Below are 18,872 nucleotides of genomic sequence, written 5' to 3'. Positions count from 1 at the left end.
TTGATTACCATGTGACGGTAGGCTACCGAAAGGGCATCAAACTAGTGGGTCGCTAGGCAACAGTCGGGCAATTCAAGTGAATAGGCAGCGTTTCGTTGCCCTACCACGAAAAACGGGCAATAACGTGAATGCACCACGAAAATGAATCTATTTTTTTTTCGTGAATACTTCACGAAATGAGTGAGATACGGTTGGTATTACATAGGCTACTGGCATAGTGTATTACAAATTGTACAGGATGTCTTTGAGGCGATTTGCTGCATGCGAGCAGTTGTTTTTCTTTTACATAAGAAGTTTAATGTGTGGAAAAGATTATCCCTATGATGCAATACAGAGCCAAACATGCTATATAGCCAATTATAGCAATGACGGTGCACGAGAGTTGCTTTGTCATTCACCATCTGCCTCTCTATTCTCGGATGTTGCCTCTGCCAGGAGTGAGCAATGTGATTAGTCATGCTTTTGTATGCACTCTGCAGTGAAGTCCACCAGCTTTATTTTGCCATTAGATAGAAACTTTAACACCTTTGGTGTCATGGAAATGTTGTAGTGGAGTAATGCAAAGTTGGAAAGGTGAAGCTGGATACATTTATTTTTTCCTTCTGCCTCTGAAATGTACTCTGCCTCCTTTGCTAATCTCTGACAGTCAAATATGAAAAAAAGGCTTTTCCTGCTTCTGTCCTCTCCCCATGTTTTCAACATGTATCATTCTGGTCGTACCTGAAAGTGGTTGAGGAATTATTTATGTATCCTTTATTTAGCCAGGATTGTTCCAATGAGACTAAGAGTCTCTTCTGCCAGAGAGTCCTGGTCGGATGCCGGATGATCAGGATGGAGATGCAATCTATTGTTTCTCCTAATTGATCTCCTCCATCGTTCGGTGGTGTAGTCATGCCAGGGGCTTTGGGGCTGAGGAACATGTGGATAGGTGGTCTGGGGCAGTTTGATCAGAATTGAGGATGAAGATTGAAATGTCTTTTGTCTCCTATCATTTCTTGGTGCCGTCGTACCTGGAGTCCATGGGCTTGAGGCTGAGGATCATCTGGATCAGTGTTGAATAGTTTAATGATGAAATCTACTTAATTCTCTTCTCTATCCATTGGTGGTACAGTCCTACCAGGAGAGGTGGACAGGGAGGGGGGGGGTGAATGTAGGGTTGGAGATGGTTGTTCAGAATGAACAGGTTTTTTTCCCCTCCACCAGTCTGGTGCAGTTCTACCTGGATGTGGGGCTAGATCATGATGAGGAAATCTTCTTTCTCTTCTTCTCCAGTCGGTGGTGCAGTCGTACCTGGAGGGAGTGGGCTGGGGGCTGGAACAGCTGCGGGAGGCGCGTGCGGACTTGAGGGAGGTGTCCAGCACGCTGCAGAAGGTGGGCGCCGAGGCCAAGAGGAGCGTCTCGGGAGCCTCCAACCTGGAAGCCCTGCAGGAGCTCGCAGACAACCATTGTCAGCTGCTGGCAGCTGTCAGCAACCTGCCCCGCCTATACTTAGGTATAACATGTGTACAGTGCACCAGTATGTACTCAGTGGTGGACAAAATAAAAGTACAAGTACAAAAGTACAACAGTAGTAGTATCAGTAGTAGTATCAACAGGATATTACTTAGCTATTACACGATTTAGTCCATAGTGGGGGCAGTCGTGGCTCAGTGGATAGAGCACTGGGTTGGCAACCCAAGGGTTCCTGGTTCAATGCCCGACCGGACCACAGCTGAAGTGCCCTTGAGCAAGGCACCTAACCCCCACACCGCTCCCCGGGCGCCGCTCAGCAGGCAGCCCACTGCTACGGACTAGTGTGTGTACTTCAATGTGATTCACTAGTCCAAATGGGATAAAGTGCAGAGAAAGAATTTCCCCTAGGGGACCAAAGATTGGCTCCAATCTCCAATTGGCTTCATTTGTACCTACCTATTTAGATAGACTATGTTATTACTGAATAACAATAAAAACCTATCAAGGACCTACCAGAAACTCAATACAACCTGTGTAGAATCAGCTTATCATAAGACAAGTACATTGGTCTACTTTTTACAGATAAGTTACCTGTGTTGAAAAGAAACTGTTTCTTTTTTTTACTTTTACTTTTACTTTGTCCACCACTGTATGTACTCTGCTTAATATGTCTTCTGGAAAGGTTCTTCTCATACTGTGGATTCATTCAACATTATACCAACCTGCTCTGTCTCTGCTTAGCTAGATCGAGGACAATAGCAATATGCAACCTGTTTAGCTGTATTTCTTTTACTTTTTTAAAATATTTTTCATTTATTACCTCATTACCTTTTACATTTATCTTATCGTGCTCTTTCATCCATTCATCCATCCATCCATCCATCCTCTCACCCATTAACTTCATCTGTGCTCCCCCAGTGAAGAGTAAGGTTCTGGAGACGGAGCGGCTGGTGGAGTCCCGCCGGCTGCTGGAGGCCCATGCCCAGCTGATGGAGCTGGAGCAGTGGCAGGACGAGGTGCTGCTGCAGCTCTGCTGTCCTCCAGGAGGGGGCAGCAGCAGCGGGCCCACCCTGGCCCCCCATGACGAGCGCATGGTGCGGGACTACTTCTCTGGCGTGGGGCGGCTGGTGGAGGCGCTGGGCCGCGAGCTGTGGACGGTGGTGGGGAGCAGCCTGGTGCTGGCACGCCAGAACCCCACGCTCTTCGTGTCGGCCGTGCGCATCATCGAGAGGGAGGAGGCGTTGGACCAGGCCCTGCTGGAGGAGAGGGGGCCCGGGGTGTGGGCGGCCCCGGGGAACGTCAAGCCCATGCCCCCCGGGAGGCCGCGCTGCTGGAGGGAACACTTCTTCAAGGTCTGTAGAAAGAGTCTGTATAAAGTTGGTGCAGAGGATAATGCAGGAGGGATTGTGGTAGCACTATTTGTCAAACTGACAACTAAAAACATTATAGGCCACCTGTAATGGCTGAATGAAGAAGTAAAGACATTACATAAATGTATTTATTTATTTATTTATTTACATTTGCACCATTGAGAGTGGATGGCCATTGGTCATTAGGAAGGTGCTATTATCTAACACCATGTCAGAGTTTTCCATCAATCTATATTTTAGAGTGCCTGAATTCTTGTTTACTCATGCTGCATTTTGAGGATCAAGTTAAATTCAATTATCCTCCTTACACTTTTAGTGGTGTGTTCAGGCTAAAACCTGAAAGACCTGCACTAATGTCATTAATCTAATGATCACAGTCAAGAAATGTAACACACCGTTTTTATCCAGGTTTTACATTCCCCAAAATCCCTATATCCATCTGAAGTGAGGATTGAGGGTGACCCAACAGTATTTTTTGGGGGGGGCATGTGAAGTAATCAAATTTCAATACAATAGGGTGCAATATTCATCTTTAAAATTGCCCCCATCCCTCCCACGAACCTTCACCCCTGCTGATATCCTCTGTCTATGACAACAGGTGATAGAAGAAGCCGTGTCGGCGCGTTTCCGCAGCGTCTCCTACCTCCACACCCGGGGCCCAGGTCTGGCCGGCCACCTGTCCGCCCTGCAGCACACCGTGATGGGGGACCTGGCCACGGTGCGGCACCTCCTGGAGCAGTGTGTGCCGCCGCACTACCGGCTGACGCGGGCCTACCTGCGCGCCTGCCACCACTGCCTGCAGGCCCACCTGGGCCAGGTCAGCACCTGGGACCTGGAGAGCGGAGAGATCTTCGCCGTGCTCAACTGGGTCCTGCACATCTATTGCAGGTATGTGTGTAGTGTGTTGTGTGTGTGTGTGTGTGTGTGTGTGTGTGTGTGTGTGTGTGTGTGTGTGTGTGTGTGTGTGTGTGTGTGTGTGTGTGTGTGTGTGTGTGTGTGTGTGTGTGTGTGTGTGTGTAATTGTGAGTGGGAAAGAAAGAAAGAAAGAAAGAAAGAAAGAAAGAAAGAAAGAAAGAAAGAAAGAAAGAAAGAAAGAAAGAAAGAAAGAAAGAAAGAAAGAAAGAAAGAAAGAAAGAAAGAAAGAAAGAAAGGGGAAAATATATAAAAAGAAAGGGGAAGATAATAGAGCTTTGTGTTACGTTTTTCGTAAATGTGTGTGGGTGTATTAAAATGTGTGGGTGTGTTTTTACACAGGGGATAGCATTCTCTGTTATGCATAAAGATGAAAGATGTCCAGCAGTGCAAGTGTTCATGCAAACGGAAGACAAGCTCATTTGCATGCGTGTCATGGAGGGCAGAAGTGGAAAACCATTGCATGCCGTACTAGCCGTAGCCAACTTTCAACCAAACACACACGTGTGTAACCCTTTCCATATGTTTCCAATGGAAATACAGAGAGAGGGGAACAAAGGTTGCGGGGGACACAGGAAATTTTGTCCCATCCTCCTCGTGGCCGAGAGGCGCCCCGGTTTGGGTTGCATTAGAGGGGACGAGTTCATAGGATGTCCACCATCAACATCCCATGGCAGGGCAGCTGCTGACCATTGGGCCCTATGAAGGAAGACAGTTAGTACAGCCCAAAAAGTTGGAGATGAAAAGCTGGTAACATTCTTGTAGCAGAACAAGCAAACTATAGGCCTATGAGTGATGAGCAGAAAGATTAGCATGGGAAATAAAGAGACACTTTTAAATGTATAAAACGGTACAGTGTGCAAATAATACTGTAAAAGGGGAGTCTGTCTGACACCAAATGAACGTCTAATTATTTATGCTACATAGTGCGGCATGCCTCTCAAACATACAGCAAATGTAGTTCTGGAAGAACCATTTTAGTCAAGAAACATAAGAGAAGAGTTTGAATGAAATATATTTATTTAATTAAAGCTATGAATTACATTAGGCGCCCCAGCAGGACAGGGAGAGATAGATATGCCCCATGAACAGAGCCGGTGACATGACAAGAAAACATGCCATGTCATCTCATACACAACAAGGTGGAGCAGGGAAGGACCTGAGTAGCAAAAACCAAGCAGCATAGAGTACCATTGAGAGGGACAGAGAGAATTTAAAGGGCGTGCCGAAGGTACTTGGCGAATCGCTTGGAAAGAAAGATGATCAGTTGAGGGGACACACCTGGACCAGTTAGTTCAGGGGTATTCAATTAAATGTCAACAAGGGCCAGTTTTTCAAATTCCTCCCAGTAAAGGGGCTAAGCTATACGCATGTATTATGGTTGCCGACTGTCAATGAAAAAAATCTGTCAGACTTAATTGAAGTGGGGGGTCTGGGTATCCTCCCCCTGAAAGTTTTGCATTTCTTAGATGTAACTTCCTGCATTTTTATGTCCTGTGTCCATATTTAGCTCCATACGGAACCCATACTTTTATCTCTAAAAACGATTCTGTATTTCAAGGGGCTTTTGGGGGGCCGGGCCCTTGCTGTCCAAGGGCCGCATCTGGCCCCAAGGCCGCCATTTAAATATCCCTGAGTTAGTACATTCAATTGAGAGGTGAGGGGAAAACAGTGAGCTTCTCTACTTCCATAGTCTGCCAAAGCTAACTTTGAAATTTGATTTAGAAACAAAACACTGCTTAACAACTGCATAATCATTTCTAATAATTTGTGGTTGTACATGTCTGTATGCATGCGTTCCTTTGCAGTGCAGACATGATGGGTCACCCGGACCTGGTGGCTGAGAGGACGCAGGAGGAGCTGGGGCCCCTCATACCGCACGAGGGCCTGGAGCAACTGCAGAACAAATACGTCCAGAGTGTACAGGTGACACGGCAACTTATGAACCTTCATTGCACAACACATAGCCTACAGTCGGTATGTATGGGAGACATTTGCGTTGCCTCAGATGGTGCACTTGTGCTCTTAAGGCACTATGTTTCAGTGCATAATTAATATTAGTGGTGGGCCGTTATCGGCGTTAACGTGCTGCGATAATGTGAGACTCTTGTCGCGCGATAAAGAAAATATCGCACGTTAATCTATTCTCAAAATATAGGTTTGGAGTTTGGGTATGCACGTCACCATAGCGTTTAATTGACAGACGCTTTTAGACTGCGCTCCAGTCGCTTCTCCTCTCTCCACCTGTTGTTTCAGCAGACCTACTAAATATGAAGTGTTTGCATGCTGAAAACATTAATCCCTCTGCCGTGGTAGTTGTTGTTTGAGTGCTTTTTCATAAGTGGTAGACTAAAGAGACGTTATTGTTTGAGGTGAAGCATAGAGAGACATTATTGTGTGTGAGTAGCTACCAGCCCGACATAGCCTACATTTCCTCACGCATTGCATGGAATAGCCTACATAAACAACTTCCAGAAATCTTGCCTGTGCTATAATTGCAAAACATTCCGTGTGATAGTCCTATGCATTTGGAAGATTGTCAAACTGAAACTGTCAATATCTACTCTCGCTGAATGTTTGTGTTGCAATCGCGCACATTTGCGATTCAGTGAGATATTCTCATGTCCGACGGTAATAAACCTCGCGGTTGTCGCGCTTGACTTTTTTTTTTTTTCCAAACGGAATTCATGTCGAGTTGTAACTCATCTGGCATTCTAACTCTGAGAACAACTGTCAAATCGCCGTGTGCCAGTGCTGTAGGTTCTAGATAGGCATATCCAGTAGCCTGGCTCTGCTGAGGGCTGCTGTGCCTACTCAGAAAAATCTCTGGCCTACTACGCGCAGAGCTCCTCCCTCTCTTAAAGGAGCCGCTGCTCCTTTTAACAGTCAGTGGCATATTCTCTCTCTCTCTCTCTCTCTCTCTCTCTCTCTCTCTCTCTCTCTCTGCCCATTAGAAATGCTGAATTGTTGAGGTAATATTGTTTAAATAGCCTAAATGTTTGATAGATTTATCTGTATTTGCCTCTACAACTTATAGCGCTGTTCATTTTGAAATTTCAGTAGGCCTATCTTATAACTGTAAATGCTTCCTAACATATTGGACACACTTTACACATATTGCTGTGATTTTTCATCTCCAAGTATCAACATGACCATTTTTTGAAGATGAAGATCTGTCTTAAGAAACCCCAAGGTTTTTTTCGGCATTATTTCGCTATCGTGCCTATTCTGAATGAGCCATTTTGATATAGATTAATCTAGATTAATCTAGATTAATTTCATAATTACAGTGAGATTAATCTAGATTAAAAAAATTAATCTATGCCCACCCCTAATTAATATATAATAATATATATATATATTATATTATAATATATGTAATTAATATACGCACTGAAACATGAACACAGAAGTGCACAAGGGCACCATCTGAGACACCGCAATTGTGACTAGTTTCTCTTGACAGTATGTGTGGTGTGACATTGGGACAAGCTCACCTTCACTGTACCGGTGTGACATGCATCATGACTAGTTTAGTTCTAGTGACATATTGTGACAGTCTGGTTTTGAGTGTACAAGTGGGATGTCCTGTAATCTTCATGCAGTAATGTGAAGATTTATATATAACAGTGTAGTATTGTCTCCTCCTCCTCCTCATCAGGTGTGCTATATCTCGGTGTACAACTGTTGTCTGGGTCGTGTATTACAGGGGGACAGAGCTAATGCACCTTGCCATATTTGTTAATCAAATAAAGCCTCAAAAAGCCCCCAAAATGTTAAAAATAAATGAACAAATGCAGTAATTTAGCAATGCATCATAGTGTATAGGTTCATCGTGACCAGGTGTGCTATATGGATCTTTGGGTCCAGCTGCTGCCTGCGTTGTCCATTACAGGGGGGGGGCATGGGTTTCCTGTTAGATGGGACTGTAATAATACCCAGCCCAGACCTCCAGCCACATCAGAACAGACCCAACGTGTTGAAAGGGGACCCCTTCCATTTTTCTGTGACACAATAGACAATGTCTCATTCTTACCTTTTCCTGCAACACATTCCTATTAGCTCGTTTAGCCTCCAGGGCAGTTCCTCCCTCTGTTGTCTAACAATATGACAACATGTGACGAATCCACAGACAAGAAGTCATCTGTGGTCAAAATTTGCTTGATTGTGTAACTTTTTTGTTGCCTGGCTCTTGCCCGACCTGTAGATCCACGTAGCTTCATTAAAAGGCAGAATTATATAATAGCGAGATGATGTTTTAATGTTAGAATATGAAAAACACTGATACTTAATATTAAATCCCGAAAACAGTGGAAAAGAAGTTGCTCTGTCTGGAGGGAAAGTAGAAGGTAGAGAAGGTTTTCATTAATTATATAGTAATATTGACATTGGTTAAAAGAGTCATCACATCTGATGTGTAGTTGTTTATTCAGAATTCATGCTACCCATTCACTAATGCTACCCTTTTCATGAATACTTACCACCAGCATCAAATTCTAAGTATTCATTATGACTGGAAAAATTGCACTTTTCATACATGAAAAGGGGGATCTTCTCCATGGTCCACCATTTTGGATTTCCAGAAATAGCCATTTTTAGATGCAAAAATGATTGTACTTGGGCCACACTAGAAAATATTAGTTTATTACTTAGTAAACTTTCATGAAAAGATCAAATTTGGCAATAGGCAGCCCAGTTTCAATGAGCAGCATAGTTGCAATACCTTTTTTGGCCATTTCCTGCACAGTGTAACTTTCAGGGCTCTAAATTAACACACGCCAACCCGCCAAACACGGGTGAAAATTCATTTTGGCTAGTAGAAAAAAATACCTACCCGCCAATTTGGCTAGTAGCGCCCGAGTACAGTAAATTATGAACGGTAATCCGCTGCTATGACGAACGTGCGCACGTTAAGTATGCAGAGCCCTTAAGGCGAGATTTCCTACAATACCCATGGACACTAGCGTCACGACGTAGCCTCCCACCGTGGCCTTTCCAGTGCAGCGAGCGGCAACTCCATGCTGTTGCGCGCGCCAGCATTGAACACATTTCAGACGACCAGCCTTCTGTCAGCTACGCTCACACTATTCTGACAGGCAGCTCTCCTCCTATGCTCTCGTCGATTTCGCTACAACCTTTTTAACGTCACTACTGCTATTATTACTAGGCTGAACCTTGCTGTAACAGGCTGCCTTTTTGAAGCAGCGAGGCCCTGACCGTTTCAATAACAGGACTAACGAAGATTATGCATAGAGCTACTTCTGTTCTGTAGGCCTATGTTTTGTGCGAGTGATGAGAATGTGGCGGGGGTTAGAGCAAGGTTCTGTGTGTTGGTGAATGCTAGTAGTAATTGTAACCGTAATAATAGTGACGTTAAAAAAGGAGTGGTTGAACTTGTGGAACGAAATAGCGACAAGGGCAGAGGAGGAGAGCTGACTGTCAGAGTAGTGTGAGCGTAGCTGTCAGTTCAGTTGTCTTCTGAAATGTTCCGAGTCCTGGCGCAACTAAGTGGGAAAGCCCACACCATCGGAAAGAAAACAAATAACAGAAAAGCAACCAACGACGAAGCTGTGGAAGTACCAAAGGAAGCGAAGATTCCCGTGATATTATTTACTTTTAGTTAAACTAGGCTTCTTGTCATTTTGTTGCGCATGGTAGATAAGAGAAGAGCTCCTCCTCTCTCCTCTCCTTTTCCTCTCATCTCTTTTCCTTCCTTGGGGTGTGCGTATGTGAGGTTTTGGAGAGTTTGGCTGTGTGCTTGGTTACTGTATGTTAAAGGTCTGTTATGCGAGTGGCTTGTGTGATGTGATTCAGCTGTTTTCAGAGGAATTGAACAAAAACGAATCAAATTGATTAGGCTTAAGTAATGAAAGTAAAAAATAAAGCTGAAGTTTAAAAAAAATGAAAAAATATATAGCCTATAATAGGTCTATGCTTATAGGCATAGGCCTATAGTATGCAGGCCTATATATAGTGTATCTGTGTTGTAGAAATTGTTGAACAAAATTACCATAATTTAAAAAAAATAACTAGCCTAACGCATAGTTTATTTTGGCGAGATTTTTTTAAAAAAAAATGGCTAGTTGAACTTCTGTTTGGCTGGTAAGAAAAAATGTCCACTAGCCAAATTGGCTGGTGGTGGAAAAAGTTAATTTAGAGCCCTGGTAACTTTAAAGGTGCACAGTGTAATATTTTTTGTAGTTTATTTCCAGAATTCACATTGCCTATTCAAAATGTTACCTTTTTCATTCATACTTACCACCACCACCACATTTTAAGTATTCATTATGAGTGAGAAAATTGCACTTTTCTCTGTACTTTGATTATACTAGTAAATGTTGGTTTATTATTTAGTAAATATTCATGAAAAGATCCAATTTGGTAACAGGCAGGACAGTGTCTATCAGCAGCATGGTTGCCGTACCCATTCTGGCCACATTCTACACAGTGCAGCTTTACATTTCTGTTCCTGTAATAAGGGTTATTTGAGGTAATTACAGTGTTATAGGCTCTTGGGTCACTTCCCTTTGTAGTGTCACAGTGGACACAGAGCAGAAGTGTATCCCTGCCATAAGGTTTATTACTTGAAGAATACACAGTGACTGCAGTTGTTCGGGGTGCAGCTGTGGTTTAGTGGTTAAAGAGATGGGCTTTAGATCAGAGGGTTGCAGGTTCATATCCCACCCTTCCACGCCCTTAAGCAAGGCACTTAACCCCACACTATTCCAGGGACTGCAACCAATGTGCTGATACTGACTGCGAGTCGTTTTGGATAAAAGCGTCAGTAAATTGTACGTCATTTAATCTAATGTAATGCTTGTCTCTTTGCAGAGAAGTGTGTCGGAGTGGATGCACAAGGCCTTGGAGGTGGAGCTGACAGACTGGCAGAGAGACGAGGAGCCAGACACAGACCACGAGGGTTACTACAACACGAGTTTACCCACCATCATCACCCAGGTATCCCCAACTCATTACACCACAAGGGTTAGCCTACTACAACACGAGTTTACCCACCATCATCACCCAGGTAGCCTCTCATCACACCACAAGGGTTAGGCTTAGTAACCAGTATCACTCAAGTAGCCTCTAATCAGACACACAGCACGGTCAATGGGCATATTCAAATGGAATGAAATCATCCATACAAGTAATGGAAATCATGTGGTGGGGCTAAGGTACGTCTGTGCCAACTAACTTCAGTCAGGTCTACCCAATCAGAATGCTCTCTGAGAAGTGCAATTCACTGTTTTAGGAGTAAAACTAACCTGTCGGTTTTGGCCTGTTATGGATTTCAGACTAAATCCTTTTATTATCCTCTTGATTATTACCTTCGCCGCGAAGGTTATGTTTTGACCGCTGTGTATTTATTACCTTCGTTTATTTATTTATTTGTGAATATGTTTGTTTGTTTGTTTGTACTTCGTATAACTCAGACAGAGCTGAGCCGATTTTTATGAAATTTAGTGGGATGATTGGTCATGACCCAAGGAACAATCGATTACTTTTTGGGAGTGATTGGGTAAAAGGTCAAGGTCAAGGTCACGAAAAGGTCAAAAACGTAAATTTGCGATATCTCGGTTAATTGGCATCCGATTTGCCTGAAACCAGTGCCAAGATGTGCAGAATTCAATTCCCGATCTTGTGATGTGCCACACGTCATGGTGGTGTCTATACGTTTTTTAACGGTTGGGGGTCAACGGTCAGTGGGGTCAAGACCTTGCGAAATGCACGTTTCTCATCTTAACTCGGTCAATTCTGGCTCCAGTGACTTTTATTTGCCAAGCACCATATGCCAGAACAACGTGTGCATGCTGAATTGAATAAGAGGTCAAGAATGGGCCAAAAATGTAATATTACGATATTCCGGTCCGATTTAAATGAAACTAACACCAACATTTGGAGAATGTTATGCCCCACACTCTGAAGATGGCCAGAAAAAAATAAGTGGCGTAGGCGAAAGTTTGCGCACTACCGAGTGCCCGTTCTAGTTAATATGTGTTTTTATTTGCCACCAAATGTTAGATGCTTGAAGAGAATGCCAGAGTGGCCTTCATGATCAGTGAAAGCCTTCGGGACCAAACCATTCAGATGGGACTCTTTGAGATGGAGAATCTGCTCAACAGGTGTGTGTGTGTGTGTGTGTGTGTGTGTGTGTGTGTGTGTGTGTGTGTGTGTGTGTGTGTGTGTGTGTGTGTGTGTGTCTGTCTGTCTGTCTGTCTGTCTGTCTGTCTGTCTGTCTGTCTGTCTGTCTGTCTGTCTGTCTGTCTGTCTGTCTGTCTGTCTGTCTGTCTGTCTGTCTGTCTGTCTGTCTGTCTGTGTGCGTGCGTGCGTGCGCGCGCGCGCGCGTGCGTGCGTGCGTACCGTGTGTGCATGTATATCGGTGTAATGGACACTGATGTTTTAGGAATCTTTTCTAAATATCTGTTTCATATTCACAAGTCATCAGCTTAGAATGTGCACTCCATCTTGTGTTCCTTTGCCAAACTGTTGAGACTCTATCATGTTTTATGAAATGTGCCTTAAAAGTACTGTACGTTAATTTATGATGATAATGATGGCAATGAATATGATGCTGCTGCTGCTGCTGATGATGATGATGATGATAGTGATGATGATGATGATGATGATGATGACGATGATGATGATTAACAATCTTCCTTGTCATCTGACCCGCAGGTTCAGAGAAGCCCTTGTTGAGTTTGGGAAGGAGCATCGCAAGGAGACCAACAGTGAAAACAAGTTCTACCTCCATTACCTGCTGGCGTGCATCAGCAACTGCATCATCCTCAAGTGAGATGGTGTACAAGTCTCTTTTTTACAGTATGTGTGCTTGTTTGCGTAAATAGTGCTTGTTGTTGTGGCAACTCCTTGAGACTATGTGTGTGTGTGTTAGGGATGGCACAAACCGCACCGAAAACCGAAACCGTACAATTCACACACATACCGAACCGAACCGTGCAATCCGTCGCAAACCGCAATTCATGTACTGCCCAGAAAATATGTAAAACAGAGATTCTAGGAGTATCTTATCCAGTCTCTCTGATTAAAACATTAGCGTATAAGACCAATCAGAGATGACACAAAGCCTATACAAACCGTATGTAGGATATTTAGTGAGAAGTGTGATTCTATTAGGCAATTGAAAGAGGGCATTTGGAACACTCAGACAGCGCACATCAGCTGACGACAGCTTAAGTGCAAGTGCAGGTTAGTACAAGAGGCAGTTCTCAGACATATGCAAAAGGTCAAATTTAACTTACGCATCATCACTTTATAACTGCAGTTATATAAATATTGTTTAATATTACCAGTGCACCATTTATCGTGAACTAAAAAGAACCGTGGAGAACCGAAAACCGTGACCTTGACACCGTGATATGAACCGAACCGTGAATTTTGTGAACCGTACCACCCCTAGTGTGTGTGTGTGTGTGTGTGTGTGTGTGTGTGTGTGTGTGTGTGTGTGTGTGTGTGTGTGTGTGTGTGTGTGTGTGTGTGTGTGTGTGTGTGTGTGTGTGTGTGTGTGTGTGTGTGTGTGTGTGTGTGTATATGTGAATCTACGATCATGCCATTGCATGTGTGTGTTGCAACCACCTCAGGTTATCTTGATGGTGAAATATTGTGTCTGTGGATGGATTTGTGCACTTGATGTACGTTGCCTGTCCAAACAAAAGTTGACACCAAAGGAAAAGGTTGCAGAACACATGAATTGGCCACCTCAAAGTCCATTCCTTCCTTAACCACATTGAGAATCTTTGGAAAAGACTTTGTGCAGCGTTCAGACTCATCAATAGAGGATCATGCTGAGAAATGAATGCAACACTGGATGGAAATAAAAGGACAATGCAAAAGCTTAGTGAAACAATGCCACTGCAAATGTGTGCTGAAGAGGGTCCAACCATTAGAGTCTAAGGCCTTGTGCTTTTGGTGGTGACAGTATGCTTTTAAGGCTGTTAAAACAATAAGGATTCCTTTTGGGAATTATTAACCTCTGCCCCTCTGTCTATCTTTCTGTGTGTGTGTGTGTCTGTGTATCTGACCTGGTGAAATGGCTCCAGGCACTCCACAGAGACCCTCCAGAGGCAGCTGAGGACACCGCTGACGGGCCGCTTCTCCCGCACGCCCCCCGGGCCCCTGACCGCCCTGGAGCGGGCCGTGAAGAAGGCCTGCCGCCTGGTCATGGACCAGCTCCTGCAGGACCTCCAGCCGTTCCTGCAGGGGCTGCTGACGCGCTCCTGGCTGACGCAGGGCAACGTCACCCCCAAGCTGTGTGGCGTCCTGGAGCACCACCTGGAGCTCTACGGCCGTGTCAGGCCACCCTGCCGAGAGGTGCGGGAACGCTTTGGGAACAAAGCAAAAAATACACTTGGACACCCTCCTCAAACAACACAAACAGACAAACACATACGCATAGACACCATCACATACACACACACACACGTGCGCGCACACACACACACACACACACTCTGACATGCAGACACACACACACACACTCACTCTCTCTGACATGCACACACACACACACACATACACACACACACACACACACACACACACACACACACTCGACATGCATGCACACATTCTCTCTCTCTCTCTCTCTCTCTCTCTCTCTCTCTCACACACACACACGCACATGCACGCGCGCACACACACACACACACACACACACACACACACACACACACACACACACACACACACACACATCCTTCCATTTATTGTTCATTGTCTCTCCTTCACTGATTGTTCATTAGAAAGAACAGCGTGGCTCGAAGCCCCTAAATGACCTTGTCACCCCACCTGTTTACTCTCCTCCTCAGAGGTTACAGGAGGAGAGCCAGTGGCTGACCGTGGTGGAGTACGTGCGAGCCCTGATGCAGAAGAGGCTTGTCTGCCGAAACCTGGACGAGAGGCTACAGCTTGCCGAGCGCATGGCACAAGACGCTGCTCAACTGAGGGACGTGTTTCAAAGCGCTGTAAGCAAGGCTTGACATTAACTTTTCTCATTTACCGGCCACTGTGGGGAGTGATTTTCCGAGTCACTAGCCCTTCAGCTAATCTACTAGCCACAAATTTGATATTGCTTTTTTTTCTTTACCATGATGTTGTACATCTGATCTCAGAAGATGAGGTGCTAAACACGATTAGTGCATAGCTTTCTTCACACAAAAAAATCAAACAAATAGAAAGTTAGTAACTGAGCTTTTTCTTGAACTTAAATAGGAAGAGCTGATTCAAGGGGCAAACAACAAAATATAGGCTAGTCTGATATGTCATACTAAAGAATAAGTTACCTGCCAAATTGGTTATTGACACTGAACATATTACCAGCCACAGCCTTTTTACCAGTATTTGGCCTGTTGGCAGGTGCCAATGTCAAGGCCTGGCTGTAAGTAGTGTGAGCTGTTCAGACTGGACTCAGTGACAATAAACTGCAATGAGCCATCATGCAGTATACATTTATAGAACACATGTAGCACATTTATACAATAGAGCAGTGTGGTCCGTGGACCACTAGTGGTCCTTGACAGAGCTCAAGTGGTCCGCGAGAGGATTTCTATTTTACCAAGACAAACTAGGAGTAAGCTATATTTGTAACATTGTTACAGAGCTAGACATAGCATTTCACTTCAATAAGACAGGCTTGTGAATGTGGATAAGGCAGTGATCTGCATCAAAATTAGCAGTGTCAAATTAGCACCCATCAACTGTCAATTCAGTCCCTCAACATATTCTGGTTGGACAAAGTAGTCCTCGGTCTGAAAAACTTTGAGAAACCCTGCAATAGAGGTTATCGGGAGGCATTCAAATGCAGGTAAACATGACCGCCTACATTACATAGAGCAAATTGTTTCATTAGGATTTGAATGATACAAACTATAACACATTTTTGCAAAAAAAATGTACTTTTGCTCTCACACAAAACGGTTAAATGCTAAACATTATTTAGAGCTTAAACTCCTACCCAGACTATGTAACGCCCTGAAATATCCACTTACCTATTGAACATATGAGGGAGAGATAGAGTTGTAAGACATGTCGGCTTTATTACTGATAATATAATGTGACTGTGCATATCCTCCAGATTTTTTGTTAGTCAAGGAAGGTAGTGGGGGGTTATCCTGTATCAGAGACATGGGACTGTCATCACTGCAAAGGCTATGCTGCGCAGTTTCATGAGAAATATATGAAAACCCTATAAGTATAAAATGTTTGATGAAGCAACTTTACAAAAGACATGCACAACACACACTCCTAGTCAAGGTGGTAGCAGATTGTTGTCACTGTAGCAGTAAAGATCTGGGGGGAATCCTTGCTGTGGAGACATGACTTGTCAAGTCAAATCAGCTTTATTGTCAATTTCTTTACATGTGCTGGACATACAAAGAATTGAAATCAAGTTTCTTACTTTCCCATGCAGACATAGACATAGACAATTAGACAGCATACATACATTACACCTAGAGTACCTATACAATACACATGCAGACATATACAGGAAAGTGCAAGACTGGGCAACAGAAGACAAACATAGAACATATATTGTGTATATACAGCAGAGATGTGGACTTGTGACTTGTGACTCGGACTGACTTGTGACTTGAGTCATAAATTACTCGACTTGAGACTTGACTTGCCAATATTAGGAGTGACTTGTGACTTGACTCGACTTGTACGCTATTGACTTGAGACTTGACTCGACTTGACAGTTTTAGCTTGCAATGACTTGCAATTGTGCTCCAAGTCAATGAATATATATATTTTTTTGCATTTTGTGTGTGAAAAAAAATGCATGAAAGAAAGAAAAATAAATGATTTACCTTCAACCATAGTCAAAAACCATGCTAAAAAATATATATGATCAATTGTGGGTTGCATGGTCACCCAAACAAACATGAAAGCTTGTCTGCAGCCGTGCTGTAATGGTTAGGGAGTTGGGCTGGAGATCACAGAGTTGCAGGTTTGAATCCCACCCTTAAACCCACCTCTTCCTACATCTCCATCCATGACTGAAGTGCCCTTGAGCAAGGCACCTAACCCCATATTGCTCAAAGGACTGTCACCAATATATGCGTTGGATAAAAGATAAAAGTAATTTAATGAATAATTATAAACCGTGGTAAAACCATGGTTCAATTTATAGTTAAACCTAGTAAAACCAAAAACCAATGCCGAACCATGCTCAAAAAACTGAAATCATAGTATACCATGGTCGATTTTCGGGACATGACTGGCGAAGGGGGACATGCAAAGCAGTGTGGAGAGGTAATGAATTTATGACCAAAGGTAATTGTCAATATTGCACATATAATACAAGGTGACTTGTTAATGACTTGGAAAAAATAAGACTTGGACTTGGACTTGACTTGGCTTTGGCACGACTTGGACTTGGACTTGACTTGACTTGGCTTTGGCATGACTTGGACTTGGACTTGACTTGGTCAAATGTGTCTTAACTTGTTACTTGACTCGGACTTGATTGGAAGAACTTGAGACTTACCGTACTTGTGACTTGCAAATTAGTGACTTGGTCCCATCTCTGGTGTACAGTATATATATTGTTTATATATACATAGATTATATGTATTGTGTTTGTTTATGTGCAGGAGCCTGAGGGGGTGGAGAGCGAGGTGAACTACATTGCCCTGCTGAGTGTGCTCTCTGACTTCATCAAGTTGAGGGACCCCAGCATGCTGTCCCTGGAGGTCTCTGGCCTGGTCGCCAAGTACCCCGACATAAGGTACCAATATAATGCATAATGCAGTAGTGGACTATTGTCATTCTTGAGTGACCTTGAGTGATAGAGTGGTCCAGTTCCATTGATGTTGGAAGAAATAATAATAATAGCAATAAACCAATAACAACAATAATAATAATACCGGTAGGCCTAATAATAATAATAATCATAATGATGATGATGATAATAATAATAATAGTAATGGTTCAGTGCCAAATATGCCTGCATTTTCATTTAGTTATCCTTTTAATTTTGACACACTGTTAAACTGTTAACCAGCTGTTTTTGATTCCTTTCTTTCTAGCGAGGAGCATGTGCTGGTGTTGCTGGAAGTGCGGGGTGACGTGACCAGGGACATTCGAGGGACAGTGTTGGACATAGTGGAAAGGACAGTCCCAAAGTTGCCTGCAGGCTATCGGCCCATGTTCTCTGACATCCTGGTGCCAGCAACAAGCATGTCATTTTGTATACCCACGGCAAGGTGTGCTTGACCAAAGCATCCTGACTACACTCTGCTACAAGCTGCAGCCTATGCTGGAGCTTCAGACATCCCTCTCACAACGACCGTTCGAGTGCCCCCAATGTGTATGTGCAATGTGTGATATAGACCAGTTTGTCTGACCAAACACAGAGCAGATGCCATAAACCAAATTGATTGTTATGAAACGTATATTTGTCTTTTGAGACATGGCTGACTGCAGGACGGTGAACAGTTTCAAAGATGGACATCAGAGAGGGCTACCATTTGCAGAATGTGCATATATCCTGACAGCATGCTGCCAAGTTGGGGAAAAAAGCATCTTTATCATCTGTCACAATAGGGCCTATGTCTGGATGAACAGGGCAATGTCCTTCAAGTTTCAAATAGCCTCACTGTGATATGTATTAATGAATAAATGTATAATATTGAGAAATCCTGTGAGGTCTGTGACTACTGCTCACATATTGAACTGATATTTTACCCCAAATAGTTTTAACCATGTGTCACATTTCTTTCTTGCTGCAACTATAATTTATTGCCAAATGAAAAAATATATAAAATTATAATTTATTGCCAAATGAAGATAGGCTTACTAGAATGTGCTTCTTTTCACGCAACTCTGAAATATTAGGCTGTAACGTAGGCTAATGACCATAACCTGCTCCTATTTTATATTGGGGAAAGCGCATCAAGAACAAGAGCACACTTAGTAGAAAGAGAAATTACCAACCGGTGCCCAGCTGATGTGCCGACATGGCCCTATGTGGGCTGCGGGCTGTTTGCCGAGTCGCACCACGGTAGCAACTTTAACAAGACATAGCCTAAAAAAAGGTGCTCCACAACAATAGCATAACTGGCCTATCCTATAGGAATTTAAATGCATTGGGGAACAAGTGGTTTAAAGCAGTGTTCG

General features: G+C 43.6%; 1 protein-coding gene across 2 annotated transcripts in view; it reads left to right on the top strand.

Annotated features, from left to right (window-relative positions):
• Window positions 1-18,265, top strand: part of exoc3l1 (exocyst complex component 3-like 1) — a 21,534-nt gene extending 3,269 nt beyond the window's left edge. For both annotated transcript variants that reach the window (XM_063197400.1, XM_063197399.1), the window contains exons 3-13: window positions 1,273-1,492; window positions 2,371-2,804; window positions 3,421-3,710; window positions 5,543-5,660; window positions 10,566-10,691; window positions 11,757-11,857; window positions 12,411-12,524; window positions 13,793-14,063; window positions 14,561-14,716; window positions 17,348-17,481; window positions 17,783-18,265. In XM_063197400.1, coding sequence (XP_063053470.1) covers window positions 1,273-1,492; window positions 2,371-2,804; window positions 3,421-3,710; window positions 5,543-5,660; window positions 10,566-10,691; window positions 11,757-11,857; window positions 12,411-12,524; window positions 13,793-14,063; window positions 14,561-14,716; window positions 17,348-17,481; window positions 17,783-17,969 — 2,151 coding nt within the window. In that variant the 3' untranslated portion in view covers window positions 17,970-18,265. The remainder of the gene's footprint in view (window positions 1-1,272; window positions 1,493-2,370; window positions 2,805-3,420; window positions 3,711-5,542; window positions 5,661-10,565; window positions 10,692-11,756; window positions 11,858-12,410; window positions 12,525-13,792; window positions 14,064-14,560; window positions 14,717-17,347; window positions 17,482-17,782) is intronic.
• Window positions 18,266-18,872: the final 607 nt, after the last annotated feature.

Source organism: Engraulis encrasicolus, chromosome 4 (genome assembly GCF_034702125.1).
Source record: "Engraulis encrasicolus isolate BLACKSEA-1 chromosome 4, IST_EnEncr_1.0, whole genome shotgun sequence".
Taxonomy (NCBI): domain Eukaryota; kingdom Metazoa; phylum Chordata; class Actinopteri; order Clupeiformes; family Engraulidae; genus Engraulis; species Engraulis encrasicolus.
Note: the sequence above shows the minus strand (reverse complement) of the source record. Positions and strands in the feature narration are given on the sequence as shown.